The sequence below is a fragment of the Sinohyriopsis cumingii genome, chromosome 8, assembly GCF_028554795.1.
Source record: "Sinohyriopsis cumingii isolate HCF-2022 chromosome 8, ASM2855479v2, whole genome shotgun sequence".
Taxonomy (NCBI): domain Eukaryota; kingdom Metazoa; phylum Mollusca; class Bivalvia; order Unionida; family Unionidae; genus Sinohyriopsis; species Sinohyriopsis cumingii.
In genome coordinates this window covers 68,313,607-68,330,767 of record NC_142968.1, presented here as the reverse complement: position 1 = coordinate 68,330,767, position 17,161 = coordinate 68,313,607, and the positions used below count along the sequence as shown (strand labels likewise).

Below are 17,161 nucleotides of genomic sequence, written 5' to 3'. Positions count from 1 at the left end.
CCGTGCTGATTGTTTGAACTTCATAAGTGGCTGATTGTCCCTTTGGTCTTAAACATGTTTTCATTTGTCATTTCTAGAAAATGCTGTAAGCTACAGACTGTTCATGCAGGTCTCTGGCATGAAAAACAATGGCAAATTACAGCATCTGATGTACACTGTAATGTAGTCTGGTTCCCTGATCAATTCAACTCAATCCAATATAAAAATCTGGATCTGGATCAAACCTGTTCAAGGCAATATCAGGATTGTACTGCAATGATCATATTTTCACATCTTTTGCTATTATTTTGAAAGTGTGTAAAGTAGGTATCATTTCACTAGGACTGAGATTTGGACCATAAAGGTTTTCTGGTCTGTATCTAAACCAGTTTTAAATCAGCAATTTATGGGCTAGAGCAGGGATGCACAACCCGTGGCCCACGAGCCAGATCTGGCCCGTGATAGTGTTCTGCCCGGCCCTCATGGCAAATTAAAACAACACAGAAATCTGGCCCTATGAACAGTAATTATCTTAAAGAAATTAGTGTTTGTAGCCCTCTAGTGTTCTTAAAAATGCAATCAAGCCCTTGGCTAAAAAAGGTTGTGCAGCCCTGGGCTAGAGGCATAAAGATACAACTAGATGCAGCATGCAGAGAAAATATCCAGTGGAAATCAAGTGGCTATGACAATGTGAAGCTGCCAAATGACACAGGAAGATAGCCAGTCATGCTGACGCTTTAGGTTCCATTAAGTCATACTGAGTCCTTTGGGATGTGTGTGTGTGCGTGTGTGAATAGGATTTTTAACGTAGCTTTAACAATTTTTCAGTCATATCGCTACGATGTCTGCATTGTGGCAGTTTATAGTGATGCTAGCATGGGGCATCATGCCGCAGACATGTAGCATGATGTCCCACCAAGTCACATTATCCTGACATCAGGCAGACCAGTCCTAACACTAACCTCTTAATGCCGAGTGCCAAGTGAGGCAGCTGTTAGCACCATTTTTGTAAGTCTTTAGTATGACTCGGCCGGGGATATAACCCACGACATCCCACATCCGAGGCAGATGCTCTAACCACTAGGCCACCGGAGCGGTCCCCTTGGGGATGAAACATGTTGGAGGCAAAAGCAACAGAAAGTTGTCACAGACCTCCATTCGCAGCTTGGATAATGTCAGTTAGGGAACAGTTATACTTTAATTCTATACTATTGAAAACTACCCAACCTCATGAGCCAACATGTTCAAGAAACTTAGTTGGTTATGGTTATTTTTTTATATAAACAGTGAGTGAATAACCTATAACACTGAGCATGATAGAGCTTGAGTTGAAAAAAATCCTTTCCTTTATTCAGTGATAGAAATAAATGAGATCTCCTTCTGCTCACTTCAATATTTCAAAGCCCTTATGGGGTCCTGTAGATACCCTTTAGGCAAAGCGTCCATTGGGGAAAGAGGTTTACAAACAAAGGACTGATTTTCCATGAACATAAACCTGTTTTTAGCAATGAAAGCAAAGGCCATCTGAAGTGAAATAAATCCATCATGATGGAGCTGCAGATTGGTTGGATCAACTGACAAGGCATACATCTCACTGATTCTGCCTAATGTAACTAATATGATTAGAAAGCAGGCCTTGTACAATTCAGCCAGGTCAGAAGCCATGATAGAAGATATCAATAAGGATCAGATGGCACTTTAATTCCCTCATTTTCTGCAAGACTTTGGCAATCATTGGGGTTGGTGGGAAGGCGTATGCATTTTGACATTTCAGTTCATGGAATGAGCTCCAAATGCACTGATTTTCAGATTTGGAACCAGAGAGATACAAGTGGGGTTCTGAAACCAGAGAGATACAAGTGGGTAACTCTGCATTCCATCTTGTTGCAAACAGATTCATGAGTGATCGACCCCTGAGGGCAAAGATGTCATCTGAATAATGAGAGGTGAAGAGACCACTCATTTTGAGTCAGCTGATTCTCTCAGGGTAGATTGTCCACCAGAAAAGTGAGTCAATCCAAGATGTGGCAGAGTTGGATGTGGATTTGTTGATGATGAAAAGAGTTCAATTAAAGGTTTTTCTTCGCTAATTCTTCTTGTCATAGACCAGAAGAAATTATGGGATGCTCTGTTGTGTGATGTCTGTTAGCACAGTTTGTTATCGCTACTCATCCTAAACTACTTGGAGGATTGCCTTGAAAATTTTCATAGACATTCATCCCATGGTCTAGCTGGTCCTAAATGAAAATGGTGAGATTTGAACATCCACAGTGGCCATTACAAAGATCTCATTCTTGCTACTTCTCAACGGTAGTCAAATAAACAAGGGGTTTCCAATATAAGACTTTTAAGTCTATTTGGTCCTCAATGAAAATGGTACTGATTTCATATTCAGTATGGTCACCTTGTTATCACTACTCCTTCTGAATAGATGGTCATATCAATTTGGGGCTTTCAAGAAAGACTTCTTGTAATACCTAGCGAGGCCTAAATGAAAATGGTATCAGTTGTACATCAAACATGGCTGCCACAATGACTTTCTTAAAAATCTTGGTGTCATTATTCCTCCTGAATGGATGATTATTATGATATCAGATTTTCACCAAAAGACCTCTGATGTCGCCTTTGTCCTAAATGAGAAGGGTGCCAAGCTGACATCCAATATGTGTACTACAGGAGCTAGTTTCGTATGTTGGAGGTGATTTCAAAACATGACTGTTGAAAGACTCTCTACCGTATACACAGACTACATGCTTTGTATATGTATAACAATGGTCAAAAACAGTCTTCCCCAACCACCCCCAAGATTATTAAAACTCATATTTTTTTAAATACAACTGTGTTGACAAGAGGGTATGGCTGCTATGCAAATTTGGTCTGATTCTGTTCATTTGTATCTAAGATTAAAGGTTTTCTCTCTATTGTAAAACTGGTCATTTTTATAGATTGTCATCATTCAAACAAACTTTAAAATCCTTTATCCCAGAATGCCTTCTGTAAAAATACAATCAAGGTCTATTCTGTGGTTTTTGAGATGAAGTTATTTAAAGGAGATCTTAAAAAAGTCTTGCTAAGAAAAGGACTAACAGAAGTCCAGATAGGTAATTAATGGACTGAAAATGGTAACACCATGTCCCTATACAGAATACAGTGGACAAAAGAAATTGGACATTGACAATGAGTATACAGTAGTCCCCCTCTTATAAGGCCACCCCATATGCAGCAGGGAAGTGGCCTTATAATGAGGGTGGCCTTTCTAGAGGGGGATGACAAATGCGAATAGTAAATACATATAAAGAAAGTCACAAGTACATTTAATTCTAAAACATTTAACATTTTCATTAAAATATCACATGCATGTTGTGAAATAAATGAAAAACAAACGGTTTCATCATTTTCAAAAGAATGTTATGAATAACCATTGATATAGTTTTAAAACTGTCTTTATAATTATGTTACAGATCACATCATCTGTCACTCTATTGGTAACAGTCTAAAAAACAAACCAGTCTCATCACAATTAAAAATATCCTTGCTGTCATATCCCTGCATATATCATTTAGTCTTTTGTTCCAATCTTCGACAACTTCATTACTAACATCAGGTGATTCTCCACTAAGGACAGAACACTTAATATTGTGTCGCACTTGAAATCTGTGCAACCATCCGTTACTTGCAGTAAAGTCGTCATATCCCAATTCAACTGACAAAATTGTTGCTTTTTCTTGTCACTCAAATCAGGATATAAACATTTCCTGGCTCAAACAATCTTCCTTTCTCCGTCCTTTTCACCTTCCCACTTCTGCAAAATTGTTTCCTTATCTTTTATGATATTGTTTATCTGAGTCCTTCCGACATTAGTTTTCTGCAAGGATCCTCGACCACCCGCCCCCCTGAACCTTTTAGTGAGATGAATTACTTTCACTTTCTCTTCTAAACTGATCATTTTTCTTTTCCTCGATGACATGTTGATCTTTTTGCAGTAAGTTATTCATGTTGCCAACTACAATACTGATAAAACAATTTTTTATGCATCTGAACAAATTGCCATGTGTTTTTAAAGGAAGTGATCTTGTCACGTGATTCGTTAGTCGCAGTCTGGTACCTTATTGTTTTTATACATTTCTTTACACTAAGTGATAGAAGCCAAAATGGCTTCGATATGTACCATTAACATCACGCAGATTTGACCTCACGGCCGTTAGGATTTGTAATTTTGACAATTATTGTCAGTAGTAATAGCCACTAATTATCAAAGTGAACATTTTACTATGGGAAGCCATAAAGGTTATCAAACCATTTTCCTGCTGACTTTTGTATTTGTACATCGATACTGCCACTTCTCAGCTGTTACTACTGTTCAATAATTGTAATCTTAACAATTATCAGAGTGACTAAACCGGACATCTTATGATAACACAGCAGTATGGCTAATTGGATTACATGTACTTACCCTTTTGTATGGATTAAAATTTGAGTCTTTCTCGGTTTTTATGGAACAAATTTGGCTTCTCGTGAGGTGTAAATGGTATAATATTAACCTTAGTGGTACATGTACTTTACTCAACACTTCTTTCAGTAACGAAAACCTGACATCGGGAAACAGAAATCGGATTACTTAACATATGTTATGAATAAAATACTGGTTCTGGATACATATTCAAATAAAATGCGGCCGCTTGTGAGGGGTAAATTTTATATTATTGCACTAATATGCTGACTGCTGGTCATGTTAGCCAGGTGGCCTTTCGCGAGGGGTACTTTTGAACACAAACTCATCGGTGCCAACGGATTCTGGCCGTAAGTAGCGGGTGGCCGCTGGTCGGGGGGGGGCCGCTCAAGAGGGGGACTACTGTACATTTATCATTAACCTGTAAGTTTCATATTTACAAAAGAGAAAATTGATTATATAACATTCACAAACTTACATGCTTAACATCAGAAGGTTGAAGAATCTGAGATCCATATTTTGATAAGAGTGAGTCCGAATGTGTTGCTCTGCAAAAGAAAAAAAGACTGTAATTTTTTTCCATAAACAATGGAATTTTAAAGTGTCCCTAAAATTCTGAAACTTCTCCTAAAATGAGATTTTACATCTTGCTTATGATACCTTAGGCTATAATGATATTTTTTAGTTATGAAATGGTGGAATATAGAACTGGGTACCACAACAAATTTGAACCAGGGTATATCCACAGTATTTCTGAACATTCCGCTTTATGTACCAGGGTCAGTATACTGAAATTATGTCAGGGACCAACAATTTAGTTTTCTGATGGCAGGTCTGGGATTCTTTTCTCTTTAGATTTTTTGCTCTCAAATAGCTAAACAAATATCTATCTCTGATTTATAGCAGAATAAAACCATATTATATTCATATTATTAGGTAAACAATTTAATTATCATGAGATAAAGGAAAATAAAATATCTTTGCAAAAAAGAAAATCGCACCCCCACCCCCCACCCCTGAACTAAATATTTTGTATATGTTATGCTCTAATAAGGTCTAAAATGCTTCCCGAGACAGAAGTTATACTAAGAGTGGTCTCCCCTTAGACCTTTGCCAGTCCCATTATTCATTGGCTTCTATTTAAGTGGAAGAGTATGTAACCACAGGGAGTACATAAGAAAGTGTACCCACATTACCAACAGGTAAGTTTATATAAAAAAAAACATGTAACTGATCATAACAGATTAAGAGGAATACTAAGAGACGGTGGAAGGTACTTTCCATTACCCTGAAGCAGCAACTTCAAGTGTCATACAGGCAAAGGATAGCACAGATCCATGAAGATATGTCTTCAGTGGAAATATTGTATTCATGGAAACCAGCACAAGCAGGGTAACCTGAATTATCAAAAGCCACTGAGGGAACTGGTATGTTATCATGTTAAGCTGCTAGTCAGACCCTAGCAGGTAGAAATGATCCTTTGAGATGAAAGTCTCCTAGAAGCCAGAGAATGTCATATTAAACCTCCATCCCAAAGATTCAATAATGTCAGTCAGAAAGCAATTTTGCTCAAAAGCCAAGCTGGTCGCAACAACCCTGACCTCATGGGCTAATATTCATAAGAAAGTTATATCTTCTAGAGTTGATTCTCCGTAGGCTGAGTGAATACCTCAACAAATCCAAAGATCCTGAGTGGAAATATCATCCTTGAGCAGTAAGGACAAGTGAAATCTCATTCTGATGAATGACTCAACAAGATTCCCATACCATTTAAAAACCCACGTGAGGTCCTACTGAAGTCAAAGGTATCAAACCAAAAAACTGATTTCCCATCAATAGGTGCCTGATCTTGGCAATAATACCAGGGACTGATATTCAAGAAAGCAAATCATCTTAAAGACAGCTTCACCCTGGCCTGTTACAAGACTCAGTTTTCCATACTGAGATTCATATTTTCAACAGGCATTACAGAGCTGGGAATGTCAAAACCATCTACTATATGCATGGACACAAAAGTATTCAGAGATTCAAAACAACCAGTTTGCAGTGTTTTGGTTGGTTTAATGTTTGATCTGGTTTCTGTGATGACCTTTCAGGAAAGAAGACATAATTGTGTTTAAGTTAAAAGAACTGTGCAAAATTCAGTTCAGCCAACACGACACAAATTGACTGATTCTGCCTAAGGCTACAGTGACTAGGAAGCAGATCTTACGTCAAAGGTTAGCCTTTGGACAATGCTTTAAATCGTGACATTGTTTATGCACATGAAAGTTGAAGGCATGTTCCATTTCAGACAATGTGCCAAGGACTTCAGTCAAGATGAACTGAAATCACAGGACAGTAGACCATTCAAAGTGGTGGGCCTTGTTTGATATAAGCAAACTGTGTGGGTTCAATATTATTGGTTTGGATTGAAAACCTACATTCAAGCATTTGTTTCAACAGGTATAGAGATGGCAGTATTTTCCAGGGAATCTCTGCTGCTGAATTGGTACACAAGGTTCCTGTAATCAAACCTCTTAAACATCCTTTATGATCTGTGAAAGGGAGTATGTAAGTATAATCTTGGAGTTTAGAATGACTACAAAGTCTCCATCTTGGATGGCATTGAGAATACACCTCAGAGCTTCCAGCCTCAAATTAGATGTCGGTATCTGGGGATTGAGGGATAACCGGTCTGAGCTCTATTTTCAACTTAGGGACACTGAAATAGACTGGAGTAAAATCCCAGCCATGTCTAATATGGCTAATAAAGATCCCAAGGTCAGGCACTAGCTCGCTAGAGATAGGTCACCATCTGCAGGGATAGGTCACCATAACTACAACCAACATGTACATGCAGAAAGATGGTTCTCTCAAGAGCTGGATGACATGCATGGACTTCTGTACAACAGTGATGAAGGAATCTTTCCAGTGCTGGTATGACCAATAAAGTGTTGTGGCAATGTGGGCAAGTTGATTCTATTGTTAAGCTGAGTGCCCATAGCAGCAACTATTGCTGTACCTTCTTCATCACTGATATCTCAGCCTCACATGATTAAAACACTGGGAAATTCATCACTGAGGCAGCATTAGGTGGAAAGGATGACTGTATTCGTACACTTGTTGCAATAATTTCTACTCAATCAACTGCCCGAGATAGCTGTTTCACTCAAATATCCTCAGACGAAAGTGTACAGATTTTACAAGTGTGGTTTGACTGGCACCTTAATATGTGGATTGGCTGATTATCCTCTGACAGTTTTCAGTTTTTGCAAATCCCACATAAAATCCTGCCCATTATTACCACAAAGATTAAAACAATGGCATACTAAGTCAAAATTAGTCGAGTACAATGCTAAGCTTATAGTGAGGTTGACACTAATGAAATATATGTTTGTCAGATCATTATGATCATAATTCTGAGAATAAATGATCATTTCATCAAAATAAGGCGTGATATGGTTGAGTATCACAGATGAAATGTAAGTACTAATTGCTGTGAGAATGAATAATAAAGAAGACATTGTCTTGACTTTTGTACAAAGAAATAAACAACTGAGATAAAAAGTATTTGTCTGTGATGATGATAAAGCGAAATTTAGTAAGGGAATGAATGGAGTAATTTTTTCTTTGGATAAGATAACTTCTTGGCCTGCTCAGACTTGAGAATGAGTACAAAAATAATTTTGAATAAGTGTGCTCTCATGGCATCATGAGATGTTGGAAATGATTAATTATGGGGTTTAGCATCAATCCTTCTATCCAAAGGGAGAGCATTCTCATATGACTTTTGTCTTTGTAAGTAACTGACTCTCTGGTACTTTTAGTAATAGAAATAACCAAAACATTGCAACACCTTTATTCATTTCAGAGGGCCAGATTGGTATGGTAATCAACGGACTCCATATGTCTTAAGAATGAGTAATGTATTTGAAGAAGAAATATTTCTTGCCAATCATAATGATTTGATGATAACTTTACCTGTGTAAAGTGTCATAAATCAAACTGTTGTCTTTTATTAACAAATTTTCCTATAATTCAGTCTTAAATTTTAGCACTGTTTATTAGGTTGTCTTGAGAACAAACAATCTGCAAAAAGTAAAAAGTCTTCGGTTTTCATAAGATATTTTTATATATCAGGACACATTATTAACATGTATATTAAAATGTAAAGGTTAGCTGAAGTAAGTTCTTCTCATGATATTACCAGCTTTATAATGTTATAATTGTCTGTCATCATGTGCAGTAATTAATCAATACTAAATGTGCAGTTATTCTATATGTATTACTATATACAGCAATCAATGTGAAATGGCAATGTCAACTGTTTGTTTATTCACTGAAAGTAAAGTCCGTAAATAGTAAATACCTTTAGGTATCATCTATTTGCAAGTAATGGCAAAATTTCTTTATCTGTATTCAAGCTTTCAATTAACCTTCTTTCAATCTAATTCTGAACATTACACATATTAATCTGTGATATCATCAATAATGAATTCTGTTCATTCATTATGCAAAAAAGTAACACCTGAATTTGCCTAGGGACACAAATTTCATTCTTTCTTCATTCTAGAAACCAAATAAAAAGCAAAGAAAGAAAATCATCACAAAAATGCCAGTACATAATTCATAAAAACTATGCACTGAAAAAAACTAGTACACAAGTTGGACTCTACTGACAACAAGCTCTCAATTAATACATTTTCAGACTAAGCAAAATCATTAATTTAAGTCCCATTTTAATAATATCTGTGCATTCATTCCCAGCAAAATTCTGTTGTATCTAACATATTTAAGGATTCCTACATATTCATCATATATACATTAGGATTGATAGAATAAAAAATGATTTACAGCTTCAACCATGAATACATCCAAGTTTAAAATACAGTGGTCCCCCTCTTATACGGCCACCCTTCTGCACCAAGAAAGTGGCCATATCAGATGGGTGGTCTTTCTAGAGGGGGACAATAATGTGTATGTACTAAGAAAGCAATAAATAACTTCAAAACATTTTACATCTTCATTTAAAATTAGCACAAGTTATTAAATGTTTCTTCCTGTCTTAAGCACTGACTTATTTCAAGCTGACATATATTAATAGCTCTTGTTCCAAAGCGTGATGCTGAATGAATTAAATATTGGTTCTGGATACATATTAAAATAAAATGTGGCTGTTTGTGAGGGGTAAATTTAACATATTTGCACTAATATGCTGGCTGCTGGTTGCATTAGAGGGATGGCCTTTCTTAAGGGGTACTTTTAAACACAAACTCGTTGGTGCCAAGAGATTATGGCCCTAAAAAGTGGGTGGCCATTGATCAAGGACAGACATTCATAAGGGGGACCACTGTATTAAATAAATAATAATTGGTAAATATTTACCCTCCAAGAATGGAATCAAATGCCACAACAGCATTTTCCCTCTCCAAGGCTAGAACTACACTTGGTCCAGACAAAAGCAGTGGTACCTGCAAAGAGTTAATAACTCTTAACAAACTGCAAACTATCACTAAGCAGTTATAATGGCAATCTGACATACAAATCATATAGCACAAAAAACAGCCAGTAATGATAATCATAACACTGTGATTTGCAACCATATAAATAAAAAAATACTTCTGTAGGTATAAGATGTATCAACAGTAATTTTTGCAGTTAGAAACATCATTTACAAAACATTTTGATTAGGTCACAGACCACCGTTTACTCATAACCCATTTGTAACTACTTTTCCTACCTAGCTACTGTCAGTGTGTCTAACTGTAAGCACTACAGCACTCAGATCACATGGTTGAGCTAAAATTCTGCTTTGCTCTCTATCTATTTCTTTGTACTCCTTGAGCAAGGTTTTTTGTTAGCTCCAGTCAACCATGTTTTCAGTCGGTATCAGCTTTCACTCCTGTGTTTTTGTATGTGTGTGAGGAATTATTGTCATTTTATATACTGGAAACATAACTTATGAGAAAATAAAGATTTTAAAGTTAATTGGTCAACCCTTTCCACAATTTTTTCAAATGTAAATGAAAGGTTCATCAATTGATGATGGAGTGCCTAAGTATTTCCATAAGGTTTCTACATCATAATCACCTGTGAAAACAATATAAGACATTCCATCATCCCAAATCAGACCAAGGTCATGACATAAGACAACATAGGGAAAAGGAAGGTGAAGTAGGCAAGTGAAATATATCAGTAGAGGCTGACATTAAACAAGGACAAGGGGCTTGAATTACCACACCTCTACACCAGTCTCCTCATATCATGTGACCATTAATTAGCTGCTGATAAAGGCAGTGTCATATTGCCAAAAATGTCGAACACTTAAGATATTTATGCTCCGAGTATAGAAAATACTAATGATCATGAATTATCCAGAGCAAGGAAGTGGCCTTTTTCAGTTGTCACCTGTAAAAGACTCTGGATTTACTAATACACATTATGCATAAAACTTGATTGGTCACAGTGTTTTACAGAAATAGCTGTTTAATAACTTAAATATCACTCAAATACTCAACAGCACTTGCTCAGTAATGGTGAAAACCATCTCCAGACTTCTACCTTAAAGAACCTGAAAATGACAGAAAATTCAAAATAAAATCAGGGCCCATAGGACTTTCAGGTTTTAAAGTTTCATACTGAACTTACGAGCTGAAAACTGCCAGCATCAATGACATGCAGGAAAAGTTCAGCCTGTGCCTTTGAAAACCAAATCATGCGGGCACCAACAATGGAAAACCTGAAATAGATCAGATCATGGAGCTGTGAAATATAATTTTGACAATAACTGTACATAAACAGTGACCAAACAGTCCAAAACTGTTGGTCTTATTTTCTAATCAAATGTTGCATTTGATTACCATATATGCATATAAGAATGAAGAATGCACATCTATAAGAGAACATCTGACTGTATACAGTTTCAAATGCATAACATGAATTTAGTGTAACAAGGAACAAGAGGTTCATGTGGGCCTCAATTTTATTACTTGACAGATATCTACCTAGTAGTCAAATGCTAGAGCAGCTAGACAAATAATCTGGGCCAGTTGGATGCTTTTTAAAGCAGCTCCTTCCAATGCTGCTGAGTGTATATATTATGAATTTAAAAATAACTGCTTCAAGGTTTCTCAATTTTTGTTATCTTCATCCATATTTGATGGCATGATGGCACGTGACACAAGGACATACCATAAGTTAATCACCTGAGTCTGCAGTCAGGTGAGCTAGAACTGAAAGGTATTAAAGAGAAATTTTAATGTGACAATATTACAAACTTAATTGTTTTACCCATGAGTGACTAAAGCATCTATGATCTCCACATAACCTGGGTAAGTTTCCTTTTTCCTCAGAAGTAGGGGCGTCAAAACAATACAGGTTGTCTGAAGAAGCAGATTATGAGTGCCCTCTGTCAAAATATAAATATTATAAACATGTAATGTCATACTTGCTGGAACATCAAGCAAAAGAAGATGATATATACATGCTACTTATTAATTTCATCTGGACTTTATCAAACTCAGGAAAATCTTTGTCAGCAAAAGATTGAAGTTCTCTAACAAGTTCCATAAATGAAAAATTGCTAATCTATTCAATAAAGGAGTAAATAGATGACTGTGAATAGGTACAGATGGCTTCTTTGGGCAATACACCTTTGCCTTGTTTTTAGACAACAGCTTCAATATAAATATGACATGGTTAGGAAATCTCAGTTAAATAACATCACACAGTCAAAGGGAAAGCATTACATCCTTTTCTAATGCCTGATTATCTGGTACAATTGCACTAATTCAATCCCATGCTTCCCTACTATGACTCCCCTGGACACTTTATCAATATAAACTCCTTGTTATGAAGATCATTTATGTTGCTAACTGCTTCTGGTTTTTCTGTAAAGGTATTTTCCATAACATCAAAGTTTTAATTGTAAAAAGTGAAAATATCTCAAGTCATCTTATATGAATTCTTAATTAATTTCTATATGCTGTGGACCCTCCTGACAATGAACTTTGATGACCGATTAAAATTCATTTATGATGGATATTATCAGAATTTTAATATAGCCAGAAAATTATGTAGTTTATGCAACCCATCAGCTCTTCAGAACAACTTTTTCATAAGCATAAATTGCAATAAATTTCATTATCAACAGATACCACAGGATTCTATATAATAACTTGAGATATGAAGTGAAGCATCCAACCCCTTCCCAAAGAATTAAAAAGACAGAAAGAAAATGCCTCAATGAATAGTATATTATTGTTTGCGTAAGAAAGCATCATATTTAACATAAGATATGATAAAAAGACTTACCCAGCAAATTATCATTTGATGTTGCCTCTTTCTTCACGATCTTTACTTGCCGAGTATAAAAGTGTTTCATGTCTATTATGCTGTCCTCCCCACAGCAAGGTATCTGTCATAATAGTAAATAAGTTGTTCCTTAAAAACTGTCATCTTTTAAACATAATTTGTTATAAGGCTGCAATATTTTCCCAAAATGTTTTAAACATGAAGAGAGTATGCAATAACCATAATGAAGCTTTTAATCGAAATGATTAGAAACAAAATGTTTCCCACAAATTGCCCATTAGGATTTGAGCAGATGGATGTTTTATGTGTCAACCATTGACAATGTGCATGCCTTATGTCACTCAACCTATGACTGTTGCATTTGCTCTTGGCCGATGCCTTTTACTTTTTATTATCATACAATTCAGTTTTTAAGACATGTCTGTGCTGAATATGTCTCACAATTAGGTAAACATATCCTTATTGATACTGATTCATATTACTACATGTAATGATGAAAACTTAATAATACTGATATATATCTGCAGTGGCTAACAAATTCGATACGGTATTTCTTTAAAATTAAATGTTACTAACCAAAGGTTCTGTTAATGAGCAAGCGTTTCAAAGGTAAAGAATGTAGTTTAAAGAAATGTCTATCAGTATTATGGGCAAATAAACTTGATGCAAAATGCTGCATAATGTGTGGTACAACCAATTCTCATTAACCTTGTGTTTTTCAGAGTGATACCACATTTAACTTGAAAATTATCCAAACTTTATGAAAAGAATTAACAGAAAATCTTCTTGAACAGTCATCTAAAGCTGAGATGTGAAACAAATTTTAATTGGAACTGATAGTTTCTGCATCACTGATGACCACATGCTAGTTCATTTACACAATTACCAATTTTGTAAATGTTTATAGGCAGTAAAGTAAACCATGCCTTTTACACAAGCAAACATTGAAACCTTAATCTACAGTGCAAACTACATTAAACAGCCAGCCAGCTCAAGCTGTTAGGTAAACATATAAAGTGTTACTATGGTCTATGTAAGAGAAAGCCGATATCTGCTAATGGGATCACTCAAAAAATTCCTTGCCTTTTCTGTTGCATACTAGAAAAAAACCTCAGATGTAAATGGAAACCATTTTAAACTGCTCTCCCCATTTCAAACCTGTACCTGTTATTACATCATAATAACTTCATTTGTGTCACCATGACTTGATGATGTGTCATCAGACATAGTTTATTCATTTAAAAGTTGTAGGAATAACATTAAAAAATAAAAGCACAGGTATTTTGATAAATAGCTAAAACATCATTGAGTGTTATTTTATATGGATCTATTCTTTGCAAATCCAGCCATAAATTCATCCACCAAACATTTATCTATCTGGAAAGTATCACTATGGATATCTCCAAGTCTTTTCCATAGTCAAGAAGTTATTTGACTTATATTGTAAAAGATGAAGATGTTCCAATTGCTGATGAGGAGAGGTGGGTGAAATTTCTTGACTTGCCTGCAGTGAATGTTGCTACAGTCTTGGTAATAATTCTTATGCCTTTAGCCTTTGACCTTTGCCCTTATGATCATCCTTTTTTTAAGGAGGTTCAATATACATCTACTTTCAAAAACTTGTTTCAAAATTCTCTTAAAAACAAAAGTCTCAAACAATTCAACACATCCAAACTTCTGACTCACTAACACTATGGATCTAAGGCTTGTGTGATCAAACCATTCCCAAGAATCATGTCAGAAGGTCAGTCTCCAAATGTTAATCAAATGCTAGTTCTAACAATTACTGTTTATCATATTGTTTCCCATCCAAGGCACCCTTCTAAGGGAGATCTCAAGTTGCTTTACGTCAATCGTCACATATTAAGTCCAAATTTAATTTCAAATCTGAAAATGTATACAGTCAATAATGTTCACTAGTCCATGCATAGAAGCAGAACACATGAACATCTTATATTTTGTAATGCTGGGTTTCTCTAATGGTATAAATGGTACTCAAAAAGTATCATACCTTTTGTTTTGCTTTTCATTTTACACAGGCCTAAATTGTGGCCCAGAAACTGAAAATATGGGATCTGGCCTTATACACTACCTATATACTCTGAAAGATAAAATAAAAACAACCAAAAAATTCACACACCTGTTCCATTTGTAGTTCTTCAGTTGGTTCACAACAAAGTCCATCTGGGAAAAGCATCTTCAGCTCTGCCACTGCAGCATCATAATTCTCAGAACCTGGTGGGAATTGTAATACTTGTAGTACATTTTTTCCTTAATATTTTATAATTATGTTATAACAAATTATAGATTTTTATTAGTATGTACACTTATTTATTATGCTACATGCACACTGTTACTGAAAGAACTGCCACGAGTTTGGTATATAAAGATTGTTTGGAAAAATATATATGTGTTTGCCTAAATTTTAAACTCCTTTTTGGAAACAAAAGACAAGTTTAGTAATATGAACTCTCCCCCAATTGTATAGATATTTGCATGAAATTAGTGAATAATGTATATATATCTTTTAGTGGGTGAAACCATTAGTGAAAATACTTAGGTTTTTCACCCACAAGATGAAATATATCCATTATTCATTCATAGGAAAATTTTCTGTTTTATTTTATGCTCAAATGTATTGGGTGTCAAGATATACTGTAAAACTGACTGAAGTAGCAGATTTCTTACTTGATCCCACACAATGACCATGATTTACCATTTAAGTTCTGTTGTGTTTTTTGATTATTCACACAGAGAATATAAATAAACATATAATTATCCTTACCTATTCAAAGTAAAATAGCACATTAAGAAAGAAAAAATTATTCATGCATTGTTGGATTTGAACGCAAGGCATCTTTACCACTCAGCCATGTAAGCATTTAAGAATAACTTCAACTTTTATGGTTTGTGATTAATGCCTCAGTGAAACTACTTATCGTAATTCACAATAGTTGATTATCACAACTATTTTACTTGGAAATTACAATATTTCAGAGCCTAGCATAAAAGAAAGAGTATTTTATTTTTGTAGCAGTATTAAACATTTTAAGGAAGGTGATCACTCTTATTATTTTACATAGTTAAGAGCGCAAGTGACATAAAATCAACTAAAAAATGTAAAAGTTAAGGTGCATTTACTTGCACTACTCTGAGTTGATTATCCATCCCCATGCAATGGTTATTACATACAAAAGTACAGTCCCTGTCAGCAATTGTCAAAAAAATAATTACTGATTAATGAGCATTTAAAAATTCTTCAACTCTGCACAGATTGAAGATTACGGACTCCTCTTACATAAGTTTTCAAAGAAATGCGTATGTTGGTGAATGAATTTTACAGTATACCTAGTATTACAATGATCACATTTGGTTTTCTGCAGCAAAATGCCTAAGCAGCCAAAAGACTGCTGGCTTTAAATCACTAATGATTTTTCACAATCTTGTCGAAGTTATCATTTTCTTTTGCATGACAATTATTGTAATAACTAAAACTGTATATTAAGCTCTGTTCATCTTCCTTATTTAATAAAAGGCAGAAGCCACCAACCCCATCATTTTATGCCCATTCTCTCCTGGAGTTCAAAGTAATGATCACATCATTTAAAGCTTCACAGTAAGTGTTTATCTTACAAAGGTAAAGTGACAGGTTTATATATTTATATATATATATATATATATATATATATATATATATATATATATATATATATATATATATATATATATATATATATATAAACTTGTCACTTTAATGCTGCTTTACATAAATTTTAATTGTTCAGATTTATATTTTGATGAAAACGAAAATTCATTGGCAACACACATTTATGATAATGTATATTATATGTGGTACTGGACTAAAAACAATTCCCTCAGTCAAACATTGTTCTGTAGGAAATCAATGAAATTGCACAGGCCACCATACATATGTTATGTAATGCTATCATGAAGAACTGCTTGATTATAAGAATTCATCAATAAATACTATTTAGGTTTTTTAACGTTTTTTAAATCCAGCAACAAAAACAGAAAGCCCCTAAGTTGTTACCATGGAAACCATTCATAACTGAATCCACACCAAACACCCCTCTCCAGTAGAACTGACTTTGTCGTCGTGCACTTTGTGGATCTAGTGGTCCCAACAAGTCCAGAAGACATTTGACAGCATTTTCTCGCTGCAGGCAAAGACAAATGCATGGGCCCGAGGTCACGTAGCTCACGTGTTTCGCTATTTCAGTGGGGTCCTGATAAGAAAGTTCAGAAATGTTTTCAAACAATACCCAGTACTTTAAGCTACAATATTTTCATCTAAAATGTTACAATGACAAATAACTTCATAGGCAAAGAACCATTAAAGTGCCACCAGGTATTTACACAGTGGAATAATTATTTTTATAGATCATGCTGAACAAGAGAGAAATGCATTTTACATTG

General features: G+C 35.1%; 1 protein-coding gene across 2 annotated transcripts in view; it reads right to left on the bottom strand.

Moving 5' to 3' along the window:
• Positions 1-17,161, bottom strand: part of LOC149793756 (dynein axonemal assembly factor 8-like) — an 82,921-nt gene that overhangs the window by 7,950 nt on the left and 57,810 nt on the right. For both annotated transcript variants that reach the window (XM_089967740.1, XM_089967741.1), the window contains exons 20-26: positions 16,776-16,971; positions 14,865-14,959; positions 12,725-12,827; positions 11,702-11,819; positions 11,060-11,150; positions 9,797-9,882; positions 4,908-4,977 (exon numbers count right to left, since the gene is read on the bottom strand). In XM_089967740.1, coding sequence (XP_089823866.1) covers positions 4,908-4,977; positions 9,797-9,882; positions 11,060-11,150; positions 11,702-11,819; positions 12,725-12,827; positions 14,865-14,959; positions 16,776-16,971 — 759 coding nt within the window. The remainder of the gene's footprint in view (positions 1-4,907; positions 4,978-9,796; positions 9,883-11,059; positions 11,151-11,701; positions 11,820-12,724; positions 12,828-14,864; positions 14,960-16,775; positions 16,972-17,161) is intronic.